This window comes from Ambystoma mexicanum, chromosome 1q (assembly GCF_040938575.1).
Source record: "Ambystoma mexicanum isolate Mex_15411 chromosome 1q, UKY_AmexF1_1, whole genome shotgun sequence".
Taxonomy (NCBI): Eukaryota; Metazoa; Chordata; class Amphibia; order Caudata; family Ambystomatidae; genus Ambystoma; species Ambystoma mexicanum.
In genome coordinates this window covers 651,908,281-651,927,262 of record NC_090922.1, presented here as the reverse complement: position 1 = coordinate 651,927,262, position 18,982 = coordinate 651,908,281, and the positions used below count along the sequence as shown (strand labels likewise).

At 46.3% G+C, this 18,982-nt stretch overlaps 1 protein-coding gene across 7 annotated transcripts in view; it reads left to right on the top strand.

Annotated features, from left to right (window-relative positions):
• PTPRC (protein tyrosine phosphatase receptor type C) overlaps positions 1-18,982 on the top strand; it is an 846,024-nt gene that overhangs the window by 700,254 nt on the left and 126,788 nt on the right. For all 7 annotated transcript variants that reach the window (XM_069641238.1, XM_069641237.1, XM_069641234.1 and 4 more), the window contains one exon: positions 15,921-15,957. In XM_069641238.1, coding sequence (XP_069497339.1) covers positions 15,921-15,957 — 37 coding nt within the window. The remainder of the gene's footprint in view (positions 1-15,920; positions 15,958-18,982) is intronic.

Genomic DNA, 18,982 nt, shown 5'->3' with positions numbered 1-18,982 from the left:
CTACACTAGCTTCACTATTGACGGTAATACCATACCCATTGCCAAGAGCGTAAAAACCCTCGGTTTCTACCTAGACACGAACATCAACCTAGCTAAACAAATCAACATGACCGCCTCAGCCACTGCCTACACCGGTAAACTTATCAGGGCCTGCAGACCACTGATCTCCCCTAGCAACTGTCTCATCCTAGCCAGAGCACTCATTCAATCTAAACTGGATTACTGTAATAGCCTCTATGTAGGTGCCAACAAAACAGTAATCAATAAATTGCAAGTTTTACAAAATAATGCACTCCTTGCCGCCCTCAATATTCCTAGAAGGGAACACATCTCCGCCACCAGAACTGCCTGCAAATGGTTGTCCATCCAACAGAAAATTGATTTGAAAACCATATGCCTTACTTACAAAGCCCTCAATCATCTTGCCCCACCCTACCTCTCGAACAAATTTACACTAAGACAGAACACTAGAACCACCAGATCGTCCAACTCATTACAACTAACAGTTCCCAAATACTCCCTCAAAAGAGCTGGAGGATCCAGCTTCCCAACCTTGGCATCACAACTCTGGAATTCCATCCCACTGGATATTAAATCCACACCTACTTTCCAACCTTTCAGAACCAAGGTCATTTCCTGGTTAACCAACAAATAACTGTCCTACCACATATGTATGCACTCCGAATGTCCAATTTTATGTATACTGTTTGAATACTATTATCTATGCCCTATCAATACTGTACTATTGTCTTTTACCTGTAACCTGATGTTCAAAGCGCATATATACCCCCGGGTCAAGAGCGCTATATAAATAAATAAACAAACAAAACAAACAAACACATTTTACTTTCTGAACATTTATAAACCACCCAAGGCCAAAGACATCACCCTTTTTACCTTAGAGCTTATTTTGTTATAATGTGAGTGCCAGATTAGTACTTTAAACATGGGACAGTTTTGCTTTGGACATTCTGACCTCGACAGACCCTTAATTTTTGTTTGAGGTAGATAAACACCTCTAGTGCAGGGACAGAGGGGTATTTCCCCACCCCAAACATCTTTGACCAAAACCATGAACCCTTTTTGTCCTTGTTTCATTCTTGGCTCCTCACATAGCCCACAATGTCCAAAGTGTGGCAGTACTTCACACAAAATAAAAAGTTACAGAAGATGGCCACTTGGACATTCTGCTTGGAAGGAAAAAGACCTGAGGTGCATGAATCCCAATACCATCAGACAAACAGAATTACACCAGTTCACCCTATTACTCGTTGCAAAAATGCAGTGGCACTGGTGCTTAGCAGTGGGACACCAATGTCTACTGTAGCCCAGTGGTCTGTAGCAGATATCACCCAATATATAAGACAAGAGTTGTGGGAGTGTTTGCGAATTGTACTCCACCAACTACAGGAATATGAAAGAATGCCTTTGCAGAGCCTGAAAGCATCAGTGGTCACCATTTGAAAGTCTACTTTGCACATTATGGCCATACTGTGTCAGCAATCCACTGCCATAACAGAATACTGCAACACTCACAACAGATCCTTAGATGGGGCATTTCTAACCTTGTGAGTGGCAGCTGCTGACAAAGGAATGTTCCATGCTACAATATTTTGAAGACACTACCAAGTGAGTTAATCATCACAATTCATCATTATGTGAGGATCTCCTTTTGGTGCACCTGCTTGAGCTCAACCTGATGAAGTCGTCTTGGCCCGTGCCTTGGCAGAAGATATTGATGTGGCACAACTGGTAAGGGAGCTACTTTCAACCTTTTGTGGTAATCCAGGCGTAGTAGGATTTAAACTGAACATTGACTACCTGCTGGCTTGATTTATGTCTCCTGTTTCAAAGTAAATGTGCCTGCCTTACGTCTGTGTTCATGGGGACTTGCAGCAGACACTACAAGAAGAAAACATTGATTAAAAGTACACAAATGCTTTGCTGCAGCACGTGCAACATCTATTGGAAAAGGAATGCAGGCAGCCAGAGGAACAGCAAGCTGCCCATGATTTGCCTAGTGTACCAGTTATGTCAAGCTCACGACTGAAAGGGTCAATGAAAGTACATCACTGACACCTGTTGAAAGCCTTGTGAGTGCTGTCCTATATTTGCCAGTGTCTTTTGTACAAGTAATGCTTTGCAATCCTTGTCTGTATCATGATGATTTCACCACTTGTCACATGTTCTCACAAGGTGCAGGCACTCAGTGAGCTTATCAGATTTGTGCAGACCATCCCTTGAGGTTCTCCGTTTTTGTACACAGGGCTCAGCCACCCACTAAAGCTCTCGGGTTGTTGCACCATATGCAGCCATCCAATGCATTTCTCACATGTTCTCATAGAGCATTTCTAAAGCTACCCAGCTTTCCCATAGACTGCTTCCCCTTTCATGTGCATCAGTCTTCCTGTGAGGCCAGTCCCTTCCCCATGACTGCCACATTCCCGCTGCACAACTCTCTGCGGGAGTTAATGTTAGTGGCGCTCCCTGTACCTCCTCCGGTTGGCTGCCATCACTATGTGGTCTTGCTCGCTTCACCTAATGGACTGCCTGCAATAAAGGCATCACAAACCTCTGTGACTTATAATACCCTTGAGGGGTCATTGCATCATGACAGGGACGGCTACTGACACCAATTGAGCAGGGTGGATTGGTGCAGGGTTTGGCATTCACACCCTATGTACCTGTTTTGCTGCACCTTGGCATTTGAGGTGCTCAGACTTTTCCATCCTCCTTATAGGGGCAGGGAACTAGTTTTCAGGTAGACCTCATTGTGTCACCAACAAATGTGGTTCCTCATGGCCATTGTCCCTGTGGACGGACCCTAACCGCTTCCCTTCTGTTCCATCTTCATCTTCTTTCCTGAGTCTTCAGACATGCTTGAGTTGAGAACTCCCCCTCCCCCCTGACAGTCTTCTTTGATGACAGGGCAAAATAGTGTCATACCAAGGATGATGTGGGCTGTGTAGGGGCATTGAGGACTCTGCTCACTGTGGCCCCAAATGTTCCTTGCTCTCCCCTCTACCATGACATGCACAGGAAGAGTCTCCAGTGTCACCTCCTTGACCCCTCAAACTCCACCGCACCCTCGCCCGCATGGGTGGAGACCAGTTCTTTACTCCCCAATGCTGTCCATCCAGATCTGAACTGTCTCATACTCCCGGCCCAGGGTGCTTGCCCTGGCTGCACCTTCCCTCCCACATGAGGAATATGCCCTTTTTACTACCCCACTGGCCCGCCTCTGTGAGTCATAATCTGGAAGAAATGTTGTGGCTCCCACGCACACTATTCCCAGACCTATTACAGGCTGAAACCCAGGTTCTGTAGGTTGCAGGGTCCGTATCCCACACAAAAGGTAGACAGACAACATTGCCTGGCAGGTTGGAGCATGTTGTGTGTTTGTGGGCACATTATTAGCCAGGGAGATTTCTTGGAGGAGGAGAGATTGGCTTGTGGGCTTCAGCATTTTATGAAACACCACCCCGACTGTATTTGAAAATGCTGACCACAACGTTGTGGATGAACATGTAATCAGGGGAACTGCCGTGATGTTTATTTTTGTTTGGGGGGGGCTAGGCTTTTTTCAAAATATCAAAACTTTAAAAAAAAAATCAAACAAAAACAGCAACAGCCCAAAGAAGCCATGTTAACATGTGTTATTTGAAGTTTGCTTTGGTGTAACGTCTTCAATAATATAGATCCAAGTCTGGGTAGACATTCAAATGGCAGATACCCTGCTTCAGGAATCAAGAGCCTTTTGCTTTGGCTCAGAAGGTATCAGTCACTGAGTCTCGTTATATTCTCTCTTCATATTAGGAGGCACACAATTCATGTGTCTTGGGAGAGACCATATACATAGGGAGAGTTCTCTTTCTCAACCCAAGAATGCTTGATAAAAGTACTAAATCTGAATCCTGTTGTGTAAGTGGATGCAAATATTGGCAGAATTATGTGTAGAGCTCTACTATCTGCCACCTATTTGCTAGGTGGCACAGTCCTGTCTTCTAACACTTTGCATTCCCTGGGCCTTGGTCCTTCCGGCCCACTGCCAGTGTCGGGCATCAAGGTGGCTGGTTTTTCAGGGCCCTGTAAGGGTAATGGAAAGAACATGGTTCTGAAAATCCACTAGTGTTGGAGTGGGTTCATCAAGATACTCTTCTGTTCCCCTTTCTCTACACCAGTGGGGCAACGTTGGTGTGTTTAGCCCATTCCATGTGGGAGTGCACAAAGAATTACATGTCCACCCCTTCCAGCTGCGAGTGGATTAGAAATTGTGGTGCATCCCCACCCTCTGGAAGGGAGGCAGCCATTAGGTTACTTTTCCTGCAAGAGAATGGCAACATTTGTATGTGCAACCCATTTGATATGAGAGTGCATCTTTAAAATGAGGTATGCACCCCTTCCCTTTGGAAGTGCATTAGACATTTTGTGCTTGCCCCCTTCCGTGTGGGAGTGGGTCAAACATTAGACATAGGCTCACTTCTCTGCAGGAGTATGGCAAAAATGATGTGCTCTCTCTCCCCTTCATGTGGGAGAACATTAGAACTTGTGTGAGAGTCCCTTCCGTGTGGCAGTGCATGAGAAATTAGACATACACCATGTAGCAGGTTTGTTATTTCACATTATGCTGCATCAACAACCATATTTTCCTCCCCACCACAAAGGTCGTTGACGATTGCCTGTACCACCACACTGCCATTTAATTGACATACATTGATCTATTAGTATCAATGATGACAGCAGTTGCCGCAACTCCCACTCAACTGCCCTGGCCAGCCTGCCTTACTTTGGGACAGAGGTGATCATTTGAAACTATTTTTAGCAGCTGCTGGCATTGAAGATGCTGCTATGATTATAAAAGCGTTGACTCCGTGCAATGGATTTTTGGGCTATGCCGCTTAGTCATTTTGTTGGATTGCCAGTTGTTTGGCATGAGGTCCAGTGAGACTTCTCCGGGTTTCAGCAACAAATACTCCAGCAGCACTGAAAGTACGTTAGTATTGCACACTCGGTGAAGGCATTTTAGGATGTAGTTTGCAACATGGTCAAATGCTGCTGGCCACACAATCTACCTGGAGAACTAATAATGCAATGGGTTGTCTTTCTTTCTGGGGTGGCATGTGTCTTACATGCCCACACAATCTGCACACCAGTGGGTGCGCTACCACTCAATGTTTTAAAGTTTGGCTCAGACATGCATAAGAATGTAGAACCATAAAGTGAGTCCAAAAGGTGTGTGTGTGACAGTTGCACACCGTACATGATGATCCCCCGTACCTAACACAGAGACCTTGATAAGATGGGGTTTCCAGGTGCCTGACAGGTTTCTGGAGACGCTCAACTATTCTGCCTTCATACCCTTACTCTGCAGGCAAATGATCTTGCAAATTTCCATTGGGTCCCATCTTGTGCCTTCCTACTAGGCCGGGTCTGGAACACAGCCGTTTGTACATTTATATGGATCCTAAGGAAACATGCCAAACAATGTTTAATGTATGTTTTCATGCATTTTGTGTGTGAATCAACATGAAAGATTGAAAGACATAGTCTCATTAGGTGTGCAATTTTTGGCAGAGCCGTGCTTTCAAGCTCAATTGCTTTTTTGGACATGTTATTTCTAACTGTTATATCAATGGAAGTAACTCACTAACACATTGTTGTGGGAAACCCAATAAGTGACTTCCTCAAAGGGCTGCAGGAAATAGCAGAGATGTTAGCTGCACAAATGTGACTGAGCTGCCACTGTGTGGGCGTGAAGAAGGCCCTATCCAATGCTTAACTGTGAATATAGCTGTTGTAACTAAATGCATTGCTTTGCACACACATATGATATTATATGGCATTTATAACGCGTCTGTACACAAGTGTTTCTAGGTGCGACAAGACAAGGAGGGGGAAACAAAGGGCGGACAAAACAACGATCTTACTTGGCCTTGTGATATTCAGCTAGCGCAGGGAAGGGGACGGGGGGAAGTGCAAAGGATGGCAGGGCTGATGGAGTATCAAAAGTGCTGCCAGTGAGTGACTCATAAGTGCAGAGAGAGGGGACTGTAGGGTTACAGATACATACCACAAGGACTAGGGGAGCCAAGAGGCAATGTGAAGTGCACGAGGTGCAACTGGACAAGCGGGGACCTGGGCCCTAGTACAGAGGGTGGTCAGGTGACCAGTGCGTTGAACAGATGGGTTATCAGCAGGGAGGTGGAAGAGAGAACGCAAAAGTGAAGAGGAAGGTCTTGAGTTGCTTCTGGAACCGGAAATGGTTCTGTACAAGTATGAGAGAGCCAGGGAGGCTGTTCCAGAGGGAAGCCTCAGCCAAAGATAGAGATCTGCCCCCAACTCCCTGCTTGTAAAAGCGACTGACCCTCAAAGAGTTGGAGGTGGATGAGCAGAGAGCTCGAGATGGGAGATATTTAGAAAGAAATAGTTGGAGGTAGTGCAGCGGTCCCAGGCCACAGAAGGCCTTGTGGACAATTCAGAAGGTCTTGAACTCTATCCTTGCTGCCACTGAGACCCAATGAACAGATTTCAGAGCTGGAGAGATACGATGCCTGGGCAAGTCTTGCAGTCCAGTTCTGAATAATTTGTAGAGGAAGGAGAGTAGAGGCAGGAAGATTTAGAAAGAGGCTGTTGCAGTAGTCCAGCCATTAGAGGACCAGATCTCTGGAGACAGTGAGCTTCTGGGGGAAAGGGAGGGAAGGAAGAATACCTCTGAGGAGGTGCATCTGATAGTTTGACTTCTTAGAGACTTCGGAGATGTTAGGAGAGAAAGAGAGGGTGGAGTCGAAGATGACCCGAAGGTTCTTAGCCTCACACGTAGGAGCAGGAAGAAGGCCCAGAGTGCGCAGCCAGAGAGAGGAAAGGAGGGAGCTGGTGTTCTGATGAGGAGGATCTCCATCTTACTGGCATTAAGGAAGAGGTCATTGGTGACGCATCACTCCTGAATTGCGGACAGACAGTCTGGAATGAAAAAAGGAGTAGAAGCTGCTGAGGGGAGCCTGAAAGGGAGCTGGGTGTCATGCACATAACACTGAAAGTTGGAGCAGAGAGCAGCGATGGGGTGGGCAAGAGGTGCCAGGTATTGGTTGAAAATCCAGGGAGAAAGGTTAGACCCCTTGAGAACATCACAGGTAGAGAGAGAGATAGAATAGAGGAAGGACCCCAGTTGGACCTGGGAGGCTCGGTAAGTGAGAACGGAGCATGCAACAATGAATTCCCATTGGGCCACACAGACATTTTCATTTCGTTATTTTGGAGCTTGTGCTGAACCTGCAACACTTGCTCATCATTTCAGGGGATATATGACTGGGTGAAATGACAGCCGATGAAAGATGCACCCGGATAACCTTTTCACATTCAGGGGAGCAATCACTGTCAAAAGGTAGAGATCATGTGCCAGGCATTAGCTATGCATTGTGGTCACCAGGCACAGGGCAGACATGACTATCAAGTGATTTTCGATTGCCACCAAGTCAAAGGATACATTACAGCCACTCTGCCATCACCTGATTTACTTTACCCCAGATGGCTGTGTCTGTGTGGCTCCTGCCATCAAAGCCTTTCATGCACAGAGTACTTGTTGGTAAATGACATGCTGCTGCTGTGCTGAAACCTTTCACTCGCCAGTGTTGCCTCTCAATTCTAAGGTTACTCCATGTGCTGTTACTGCCATGTAGTCAGTGCTTTTGATGTTTTTCTTACATGTCTATTCGAAAGTGGACTTCCCTACCATCTGGTCTGTCCAATGCCTTTCTTACCACAGGAATTACTGGAACATCTAACTCGGTTATATCGCATTTTGCATGGACTTTGCCAGTGTGCATCATCACTTGCCATCAAAGGCAGATGACAAAAGGTTTTCTGCTTGCATTATTGCCAGCTTGGCATTCAGCAAGCCTACTTATGGGTATTTCCGATAATATTTGGGACTGAATTAAAATGATTCACTGAGGGTGGGATGGAGCATACACATTGTTCCCCTGCCTTTACTATAGCTTTGCTCTCTACTGGGAATAATTTGCTGAGGGTTTAACATACCTCACACTTTTTGGAATGACTGTGCAGGGCATTGTCAGAATGCTGCTGAATGCTGACTGATTCCTTGAGGCTGTTGTGCTCTTTGGTCCCATTCCTTTGAATGAGGTCACTTGATATGGAAATTCAACAATTAAGAATCCAGAGTAGCCCCTGGCTTCCCATGAAACACATTTGTTTCACAGTCATCAGGTGGCAAGATGCATCTCCTGAACCTGAACAAAATATTTCAATGCAAAAGAGATGCACTGTAGTCTAGCAGTCAGTGATACTGTTTTAGGAGGAGAGGAAACATGGTTCTCTGCAAGGTGAAAAGGACCTGGTCGGCCCTGCCACTGCTTGATGATCATTTTTCCCCCTGATACTTCAGGGTCTCCAACTGCATGTCACAAAGAAGCTATGCATAGGATGCGTGCTTTGTGAAATATCTGCCGCCTGAACACATGCAATGGTTGTGAAGGCAAGCCCCATTTCAGAGTTTCATTGCTCATTTATCAGTACCTCTGGCGCACTCTTGGAGCTGGTGTTACATTTAGTATCAGTGGTCTCGGATATTTACCTCTGCCTTCTCTGAAAAGAAGGCTAGCTACTTTGAGCATCTTGATGATGGTCATGACCACCACCCTAACTAGATCACCAATCCTCATCATTGTTATCATTGCAGTAACAGGCCAAAGAGATTGTAGGAGCGGGGAGAGATGCAGTGGGTGTGCCATGCTTCAAAACATTCTACACCTCTAACATGGGAAATTGTCCATGGCCCTGCTGCCTCTAACATAGGAAAATAAATTCAGTTGGTGCCTCCTCTCTCAGGCTCACACAAAACCTGGAAATGTACTCTTGTTAGTTAAAATAAGAGAGGCTGAGATGCATTCCCACCTGTGCCAGACTCAGATGTTAGGGAAGGTGATCTTTGAACTAGCGTATTGAAGTGACAGTAGAAGCACTAGCAACCCCCTGAACCAGTCTTTCATTGCTCTCTGTACTCATAGACGCTGTAGATCGTCTCCTTCTTGTTGCTACCTGTCGCTGTACTATACTGCTACCATGATGTATGCATCCATAGCCATTGCAGCAGCTGTTTCTTCTGTAAACCATATACCATTTCAATGCTTTCATCTACCTTACTCTGTTTGACTGCTGTCCTTGTGGGCATCTTACTTGTTTATTATTTCTGCACATAACCCCTAAAATATATTGCTTCCAGTAGCTGTTCTCCAATGGCCAGGTAAAGTTCTAGAGAAAGTGGTTACCTGCCAACTGTAGGAATATGTGGAGGAGGAGTCAATACTGGACTCCTTCCAACCCGGATTCCAGCCCAAGTTCGGTACCAAGACGGCTCTGTTGACTGTTCAGAATGACCTTCTAAGGGTCGCAAATAGAGGAGATCTGTCATTGTTGGTAATGCTGGATCTATCCGTGGCCTTTGACACGGAAGATCATCACATCCTGCTGTGAAAAACCAGGTGGTGTTTCACAACCTAGTCCTTGGGAATACTGTAGTCAGATGGCAAGTCAAAGGCCATCACTTTTGGATCCCAAACCTGTGGGGTGAACAAATGAGGGAGGGTCACTTGGGTCGGGGGTGCTACGGGGTAGGAGGGTGGTGGAGAAACACCCAATGGCAAAACACTGTATCCACCTTTTTCCACAACCCATCTAATCCTTATCCCTGTTTATTTTATGGGAAACTACAATTCCCATGATTCTCCCCACTTTGTCTAGACAAAGGTACTGCGCCAAGGAAGATGATGGATAAGGTCAGAAGGATTACCTACACTGACTTTCTTTGGCCTTGTCCCTATAATGAGGCCATGCAGAGTCAGGCATGTGGCTCTAATAATCTTACACCTGCCACTTATTAAGACTCCCTGTGAATATAAAAGGTGGCAGGTATAAGCATACTTTGAGCAAGGCTGGGTACGAGAAGGAACAGCCATTCTGAGGCTGATGGCAACCAGGCTGTGGGAGCTGGAAGGCCAACAGGCAGATCAACAACTGAGAGGATTGAGAATAAACCAGGCAAGATTTCCAAGCTTCGGGAAGCAGCAAGTGTTCGAAAAGCAGAGACGAGCGAGCAGAGGCAAGAAACCTTCCAAGTGCCAGGAAACGGCCCATGTCCCTACTGAGTAAACGCCAGAGTTAGGGAGTTGCAGAGGAGGCGGTGGTAACGGCCTTGAAGTGCGAGGAAAAGATGAAAGCAAGTCATTTAGCACAACAAGTGAGTTAACGAGAGCAACAAAAGTCTGTTTGATGTTAAATAGAAAGTGACTGTTATTTGAAAGTTGAAGGTTGCGCGTGTGCCAAAGAAAATGTGAATGAAGAGGAAAGTTGTTAAAGGAAAAGTAGCCAAGGTACCACACTGCGCAAGGAAGTCTCACATTTGAAAGAGCAAACAAAAGAAAACTGAAAAAGGGGAAAATTAAATATGTGAATTTTGGAATATGCCAAGAAGGCGACAGTTGAGTAGAAGAATTTTGGAAAGGGACAAGTAGGTAATTGAAAGAGAATAAGAACAACAGGTACCAAGAGGCATTGGTGCTACATGAAAAGATGGGAATTATATAATATGCAAAGAGGGCAAAAGTGAAATGTAAGAATTATAAGTGCCAATAACCACTGATTGGAAAACCAAGAGATACTGTTGTTGATCACAAACCTTTTTTTAAACAAGCCAAAAGGGAAGACTGAAGAAATCAAGAGTCATAAATACCAAGATGTATTGGTGTCACAAGATTAGTGTGGATTGTGAATATTGAAGGGCAGGTTGAAGTGGTCATGCCGAGGTCTTGATAAATTCCTTACTGTTTCGAAAGTCTTCGACAGTGATAGATATCTGGAATAAAATGTGGGAAATTTAACCCCCACGAAAAGACAGGCTTGAGCCCGGCAGAGGGGTAGCCTGTGCAGAACTGTGATAAATTGAAGGCATATGAACTAAGCATTGATGGCAAGGCGGCTGGAGCCTAAGGAAGTGATTGAACTAACAAGAGTTAAAAGCCTGAGATTGAATTGTTGAACTGTACCAGTAAGCCAAAGTGTGTAAAACTAAGAGAACTGTGCCATCCACCTATCCTTTGTTTATTGAGAGACTCTCTAGACCCCGTGGTGTTCAACTTGTGGAAGGGAGTTGGTGCTGAAGCCATTCCCACATTTATTTTTGACACACTATTTTTCTTTTTGTATCCTCTGAACACATTTGTGATCTTAAGAAGGAGAGCAAGGATAGGTTTTCTTAGAATAGGCCTTTTTATTTTGACCAGACTGACTTGGACGTATTTATTATTGTTTAATGGTTGAGATTACTTCCATTTTAGAGTTAGGGCAAGTTAGGAATTCCACCATCCCAACCAAATTCATAAATACAGGATTTCAAAGTTGTAGCCATTGTGCTGTGTCTACTGCTTGATACCATGCCTTCCTGACACTGCTAAGCCGTCTGAGCAAAATAGGTAATGTTTCCTAATAAGCAATGAAATGGTGTGGATCCTTTCTATTAGACCGTCTACAGCAGGTCAAATCTGGGGGGTTCATTTCAGATCCAATATCACTGGGATGTGGAGTACCACAAGGCTCCTCACTATCGCCCCTGCTTTCAATCATTATCTTCGGCCGTTAATGGATATCCTGAGGAGTCATGGGGTTAATTTATGTTCCTATGCTGATGATACTCAGGTCTTCATTAAAATAGGGAATGTTGAGGAAACATTCCTCAGGGTCAAACAGAACCTCAATGAAGTGAGCAACAGGATGTTGGTAAACCAGCTTCAACTAAGACCGAGGTTGCTTTGTTTAGACCCAAACATTTAATTGTTGCACGGAAGTGTCGCAAAGTTTGGCACCAAGATAAAAAAACTTAGGCTGTATCTGGCAAGATAATCTTGGTAGCAAAGGTCGGATCAGTGCTAAGGTGCAGGCAGCTTTCTATTCACTGCATCTACTACGGCAAGTTTTGCTGTTCGTTTCAGGTGATGATCATGCTGTTGTAGTTGGAGCACTTGCAAATTCACATTTGGATTATTGCAACAGCCTCCTTGCTGGCATTCTGGCTAAACAGCAGCAGAGGTTGTAAAAAGCACAGAATGCAGCTGTGAGATTGGTCTGCTGGTTGGGTAAGTCTTTTCACATTTCAGCCTCTTTGAAAAACCAGAAGGTGTCTCACCCACTATTCCCTGGTGATCTATCATCCAGGTGGCCAGGACACGGCCATCACTTTTGGATCCAGTCCCTCTGGGTGGACCAGTGCGGGAGGATAACCTGGGTGAGGGGTCTCGGGGAGTGGGACTGGGACACTGGATGGTGAAACACAGTATCCCCTTTCCTATAACACCTTTCCCCCATCCTACCAAGTAGGTTACGTAGGAGCTTTACGCCCGTCTTTTCACAACATGAACACTTTCTCACGGACAGCCGCCCGCTATGAGATAAAATGAACTAACACCCAAGCCATATACCTGGCATGTCCCAATACAATGGTCAGGCAATTACTGATCATCTCACACACCTGACCTCCATTACACTCACCCACACGGATAAAAGGTGGAGCACGAGAGCACACTCTGAGCAAGGCAAACCACACGAGGAAACAGCAGTTCCAAGATGGCAGTTTAATGAGAGGAGAAAGACGGCAATACAGAAGGTGGTCACAAGGAGGGAAGTTCCTTTGACCTTTTCGACAAGGAACCATTACTTTAATGAAACCTCAAAAACAGAAAGCATAAGACCAGGCTGAAGAATCCTGCATTGTGTGTTGGAGTTACACGGGGCACTCCCACATCAGTAATCAAGGGGGGGAAATCTCCGGCCACCATGGTACTGTCCTTGGGTCCAAGAACAAAGCTGCTTCATTCGAAGCAACACAGCAAGTGAGTTGGGGAGACTGATACAAAACTGGTCTGTGTTAAATCCAGGGTTGGAAGCTTCAACATTATATGGCGAGCGCTGGAACGAACATTGTTGAAACGCGTGTGATAAGAGACGCAAATGAAGTTAAACTGCTGATGAGTGATTGAACTTTAAAACAAGCTACAATACCTTTGACAGAGTGGTCTGGCTCCACCTGGGTGCTCAATCGAAAGTCTATGTAAGGTATCCGACTGAGAAGTTATAACAGTGAATGAAGTTGATCTGAGCCTGGAGGAGGAAGATCAATTGATAGAGAACGAATAAATGTGAATCGAAGTGGTCCTGAGACCGGTCAAGCAAAATCCTGCACACAGTCGAAAGTCTTTGTTCTTGATGAAATAGAGAAAGTTTGGAAAAGTACATGAATTTGGTCCAAGCCCGGCAGAGAGGGACCAATTGAAGTTTTGTGTTAAAGTGGGTCTGAGCCCGGCAGAGGGGGGCCCAGGGTGAATCAACAATCACCCAAGAAATTTTACATGAGAATCCGAGGAGAAAGGAACTTTGAAATGTTTGTTTGTCGCATCAGGCCCTCTGAAGTAAGATACTTTGAATGGCAAAGAGACTTTGACATAGAAGGACCTGATAGTGAGATTTGAACTGCATCCTCATGCTAGAGAAACCAGAGACTGTGCTACGCTCGAGTGTGCCACCTTGTCCCATGCTGAAAATGTGGGGCAGGGAGGGAAACGGCTCGAGTATCCTGACATTTCACACTTTTCCTTTGCATAACATTTTTTCCCACACTATTTGTATTTAGAAGTAAGCATTAAGCAATAGGTTTATTAATATAGGCCCTTTTATTTTGACAAGACACCACTAGGACTGTGTTATTATTATTTAATGGTTGTCGCTTGCTCCCATATTTAGATGTTGGATTAGATAGGAGTTTTTCAAAACCCAGTTGAAGTTCAATAAACACCCTTGAAATGTGATCACTTGTGTCTGTCTTAGTGTTTGATACCATGCCTTACTTCTATCTCTCATCAATCACTTCACTGGCTGGCCGTGGAGGACAGAATCAATTTCAAGGTGGCCTGTTTGATATACAAATGTTTGAAGGAACCTCACCCTTCTTATCTGCATACACAATTAGCTGTTATCAACCAATAAGGACGTTACAATCAGGGGATCAATTGCTTATGACAATTCCTTCCTCCTCCTGTGTTTGAAGACGAGATAGGTTTGCAGTCTAAGGTCCCAAACTTTGGAAGAGCCTCACTCGAGACATCAGAACTCTTGACTCTATTTACCAGTTTTGTAAAGCCCTTAAAACCTGCCTTTTTAAGTAAGAAGAAGAGGGGGCACTGAGGCTTTAATAATGGTTGTGCTGGTGACTAAGTTCTCCAAACTGTCTTCTTTTGGATTTTCATTTTCTGTATCAGCTGTGCATTTATATGGTTGAGTTTGTTCTGTGTGCATTTTAAATGTTCACATCAAATCAAACAATGATATCCCCAAGTGTGTGCTGTGATTTGTGATCTTGGACATGGCCTTAACTTCAAGACACTACAAACAGTGTTTTCTCAACAATGTGTCACCTTTGCTCAAAATGTACTAATACATTTGACAACAAATGTGAGTGTCTGTGTGTGTCAGCTACTGTGCTCAACCGAGTTGTGCATGGGCACACATTCTATCAAGCTACACTCCCCAAATACTTTTTCCCCTTCTCTCAAAGTGAGTTTTTACATTTGATAAGAAATTCAAATGCTCATGTGTGTCAGATAGTGCATCCAAGTGGATCACGTAGGACCATGCTTTCAATCAGCCAGTGCACCACAAAGAGGTTTGCCCGTACCACAAATAGTGCTAAAACATTTGACAAGGCCCATATTTCAAAAGCAATACATGATTCCCCCAAAAGTAATTTGTTATATGACCACTGTCTATTTATGTTACTGCTCATCATTTTGTTTAGTTATACTACTGTACATTATCTCCTTATCTGACCCACCTGTACCCAGGGTCCCTCTTGTTGTCTCCACACTGGATTGTAATCTGCCTGCCTTATTTGTATGTAACCACAAGTTTTTCAAGCGCCCAGTTACCTCAGGGTTTGGTGCGCGATACAAATAATAAACACATACAATCAAAAAAACAAAAAATAATGGTTGCCTAAAGTTCTGTAAAATGGTATGTGGAGATGGAGATCCTTTGACACTCGAGAGAGACCATTCCAGAGAGCCCTTTTTGGGGAAAGAGCTCTATATAAATAACCAAATACAAATATAATACAATACAAGCAATCAAATGCTCATGTATGTCAGCTTTTGCACACAATTAGGGTATAGTTAATTCTACTTTGTCAGCCAGTGTGTCCCAAAGGCCCTTCCCTCAAAATGTGCTATACATTTTACAAGAAATTAAAATGCACATGTTCCAGCTACTGTACTCAAGCTTAGCGTTTGTAAAGTTAAAAATGCCAATAAAAACAATTTTAAAAATTGCAAATTTCATATAAAGCAGAAATGTGGGTGATTCAGTCTTCAGACAAATACATTTGTTCAGACCTATTGCTGGGAATACTGGTAACAGATGGTCTCATGCCCTCGATGAAACAGTGACCAACACAGCTGCACTCTTTACCCACCCTAAACAGCAATCCAAATGGCAACTGACAATGGAGGAAAATATGAGCGCCATCACTGAGGCATCTTTATTTGGGAGGAATCATACACTGGGAGAGTGAGAAGAGCTAATTGAGCATGAACCAGATATGGCAATGGTGTTTAACACGATACACACGACTCTTTTACTATACAAAATTGCAAACTCGAGGAAACGGGACACAATCATGATTCTAATAGTTTATCAGCATTGGTAAAAAAAAAACTTGGATTACAATCCAGTTATTCCTAGTACCACGTTTTTTCAAGTGACTTTAAAACCATAACTGGTAGAATGACAAGTTTCTCTTTCAATTGTTTCTCTCAATAATTTACTAAAGATTTACCATAAAAATATGTTTTCTCACTGAACAGGGGTTTAAGGAACATAGAAAGTACATTGCTGCACAAGGTAAGAAAATGGCCAAATGCTACGCTTGCACATTTTTTTTACATAGCTGTCTGAAAATCTTTGATTTAAAAATGCTGTTGAGGGAAATGTTTGTCAATATGCAAAATGGACAGTGTGTGGTTTTACAATCTTCTGTAACTTGTTGTGTGCCTTCAGTGGGCACAGGAAGCAGCACATTTAAGACGAAGAGGCAGTTCTGCCTAATTAGAATTTGATGTCCTCCATCTTTTCAGGGATGGGTGTCATTATTGACATAAACATGAGGTCAAACCTGAAAAACACTCCATTTTGCAGTATAACCGGTCTTCCTTTCAAACTCAATCGCATAGTTGATGACATTAACCCATAACGTTTATTTCAATCTCACTGCAATGTAAACCTTGGCATAGTTTCCCAGGACTAATGTGATTTTAATAGTTTTTCTGCCCAGCCCTGCCTGCCTCAAAGCATACACACCCTTCACAATCTGCTGTTTGCTATACTGATGGTATAACATCACTCATTATGGGGTAGGATTCAGACGGTAGATCTGGGTAGGAATCACTGGAGTTGTATGCAGCAGTCCGTATGCTCCGACTGACCAGTGCTCCAAAGTTACATATGGAAGAGCATGTTTACTCATAATAAAAGTAACGGGCCGCTTCCGGCTCGTCAGTCTTGCCACCATCAGGCTCCAGTGTCGTTCCTGTGAGCACCATGCTGGTGCTGTGCTGCACGTGCTGGGCCCAAGGACGGGGCCCAGCCCGAGGACGGTGCCCCTGCCGGGCAACGCCGTCTGGATGGCACCCCTGCCGGGCAACGCCATCCAGGGGTGATCCCCATGCCATGTGACCATAGGCAAGGAACTGGCCCCGGCCTGGGTGCCCCCAGAACCGGGGCCGCTGTGCTGTGATCCGGAGCGGGTGAGGTGACCCCCACCCAGGAGTCCATGGCGTGAGCGCCGCATCAGTGTGTCCCGTCGAGTGACCCCAGCATGTGTATGGGGGCTGCCCGGTGGTCCGGAGCAGCCCCCCCAACAATGGCAACGAGGAAGTTGTTCCCTGCATGCCCCCAGGAATACATGCGGAGGCGGGCCCATCTCCAACTGAGCCCTCAGAGAAAACATGGTGGGCGAGCTGCCTGCCCGTCCCCCGAGGGGGACAGAAGAAGTCTGCGGCATCGGTCGTGTGGGTGGCTGGGCCCCTTCCCCCACCATGAGCGCGGACTTTGCCGCGACGAAGGAGAGGAGGAGTGGGAGCTGCGTCAGCAGCCACCACTCAAGGAGAAGTGCCACGGCATCCACATGAGGAAGGTGAGCGGCCCCCACGGTGAGAGGTCCCCTGTGGGGATCGAGGGGGCCCGTGGCGTCTGCCGCAACGAGGAGGCGCTGCCCCTCCCCCACCCGCCACCCGCGGAGGGGAGGTGCAACGAACATCACACGGATGGAGCCGCTCTCGTCCGTGTGGACAAGGTTTTGGTATGCGACTTCGGCCTCACATGGGATGGTGAGATGCCCCCTCTTTCACCTGGGGGGGAGATGCTCTGCGGCACCGACCGCGTCGTGGTGCCTGGCGGCCCCGAGCCGCAATGAAGCAGACCTGCCCTTCGCCCTAACGTGAAGCGGGCCCATTGTCACCGGGGCCCGCGCAGGTCAGAAGTGTGCTCCGGACCGGAGAGAGGCAGAAGGGAGGCGGGCCTGTCACCACCTGGGCCCACTACTGAAGATAGGTGCTCCGGAGCGGAGCAGAAAAAAAAATTAAATTAAAGGGAACGAGGACGCAGGCCCAAATTCACCTGGGCCTACAACAGTAACAAATGGAGGGGGTGTTGCCCAACAGGACAGGTGCTGCTGCCCCCCCTGTGTGAAGGGAGATCTGCGGCATCGGCCGTCATAAGGTGCTCAGCGGCCCTGTAGTCGTAACAAGGTGAGGAGGGCCCGACTTCGACCGGGGCCCGCGATGGGAAGATGGACGCGAGCTGCACGCCTAGTCCCCCGCGGGAGGAGGATGGGTTGCCGGCTGCCCGCAACGGGAGGTGTGCCCCCCCTCCGCTGCAAGGAAAGAAACAAGGAGGGCCCAATACCAACTGGGACTGCGAGGACAAGGAAGGGCCCGCTCCGAGGAGCGGGGAGAGGAAGTGCCCGGCGGCCCCTCCCCAACTACAACAAAGAGGTGAGATGCCTGCCCCTCCATTACAGTTCGGCCAACATCGAGTGGGGTGCAGAGGCATATGAATGAACATGTGGGAGGGCAAGAAGGGCGCCCCACGAAGCAGATGGACTGATGGGAAGGGTCTCCACGCTCAATAGGTGGAGAGGGCTGCATTCATCAGCCAGCCACAGGGTAGCGGCTCCCCAAGGGAGTGCTTGTGCGCTCTCAAGTAAGAACAGCTAAGGGAGACACATGACACCTGCCCTGGGAGAAAGTGGAAGAAGCGGGTTCTGCCACCCTGCCACGATTTCTTCTCCAGGCTATGGACCTGGTCGATGTGGCCCCCGGGCCTCCCTGGGGCGGCTTTGCCGGCCTTTTTTGTGTTGGTGACTGTTGGTGGGCCACACACTGTTTTCCGGCGGATCCACAGATGTGGAGGAGCGAATCATCATTGACATCCCCATGAAGAATGAAGGACCTGCGGAAGTGGACTAGCTCGAAATGGCCCAGTGGGGGGGGGGGCGGCAATGTGTTGTTGTGCACACCGGCACGCTCGGAATGCCTCGGGTAGTGCCAGCACCTCGTAGAGTTATTTTGTCATAGTAAGACCACTCACCCAGGTTAATAAAGGGTGTATTAGAAGAATGGTCGTAGGAGCAATAGTGCTTAGTTAGTGGCATATGTTTTGTTTTGTTGTTTATTAAAAAATGGAGTGGTGTTGCAAAGTAAACCCTATGGAAGCATGGTAGCTGCCAGGATGTTGTCATGGGTCACGTGGCAGTAGCCACGTGACCAACATAATAAAAGTAACGGGCCGCTTCCGGCTCGTCAGTCTTGCCACCATCAGGCTCCAGTGTCGTTCCTTTGAGCACCATGCTGGTGCTGCGCTGTACGTG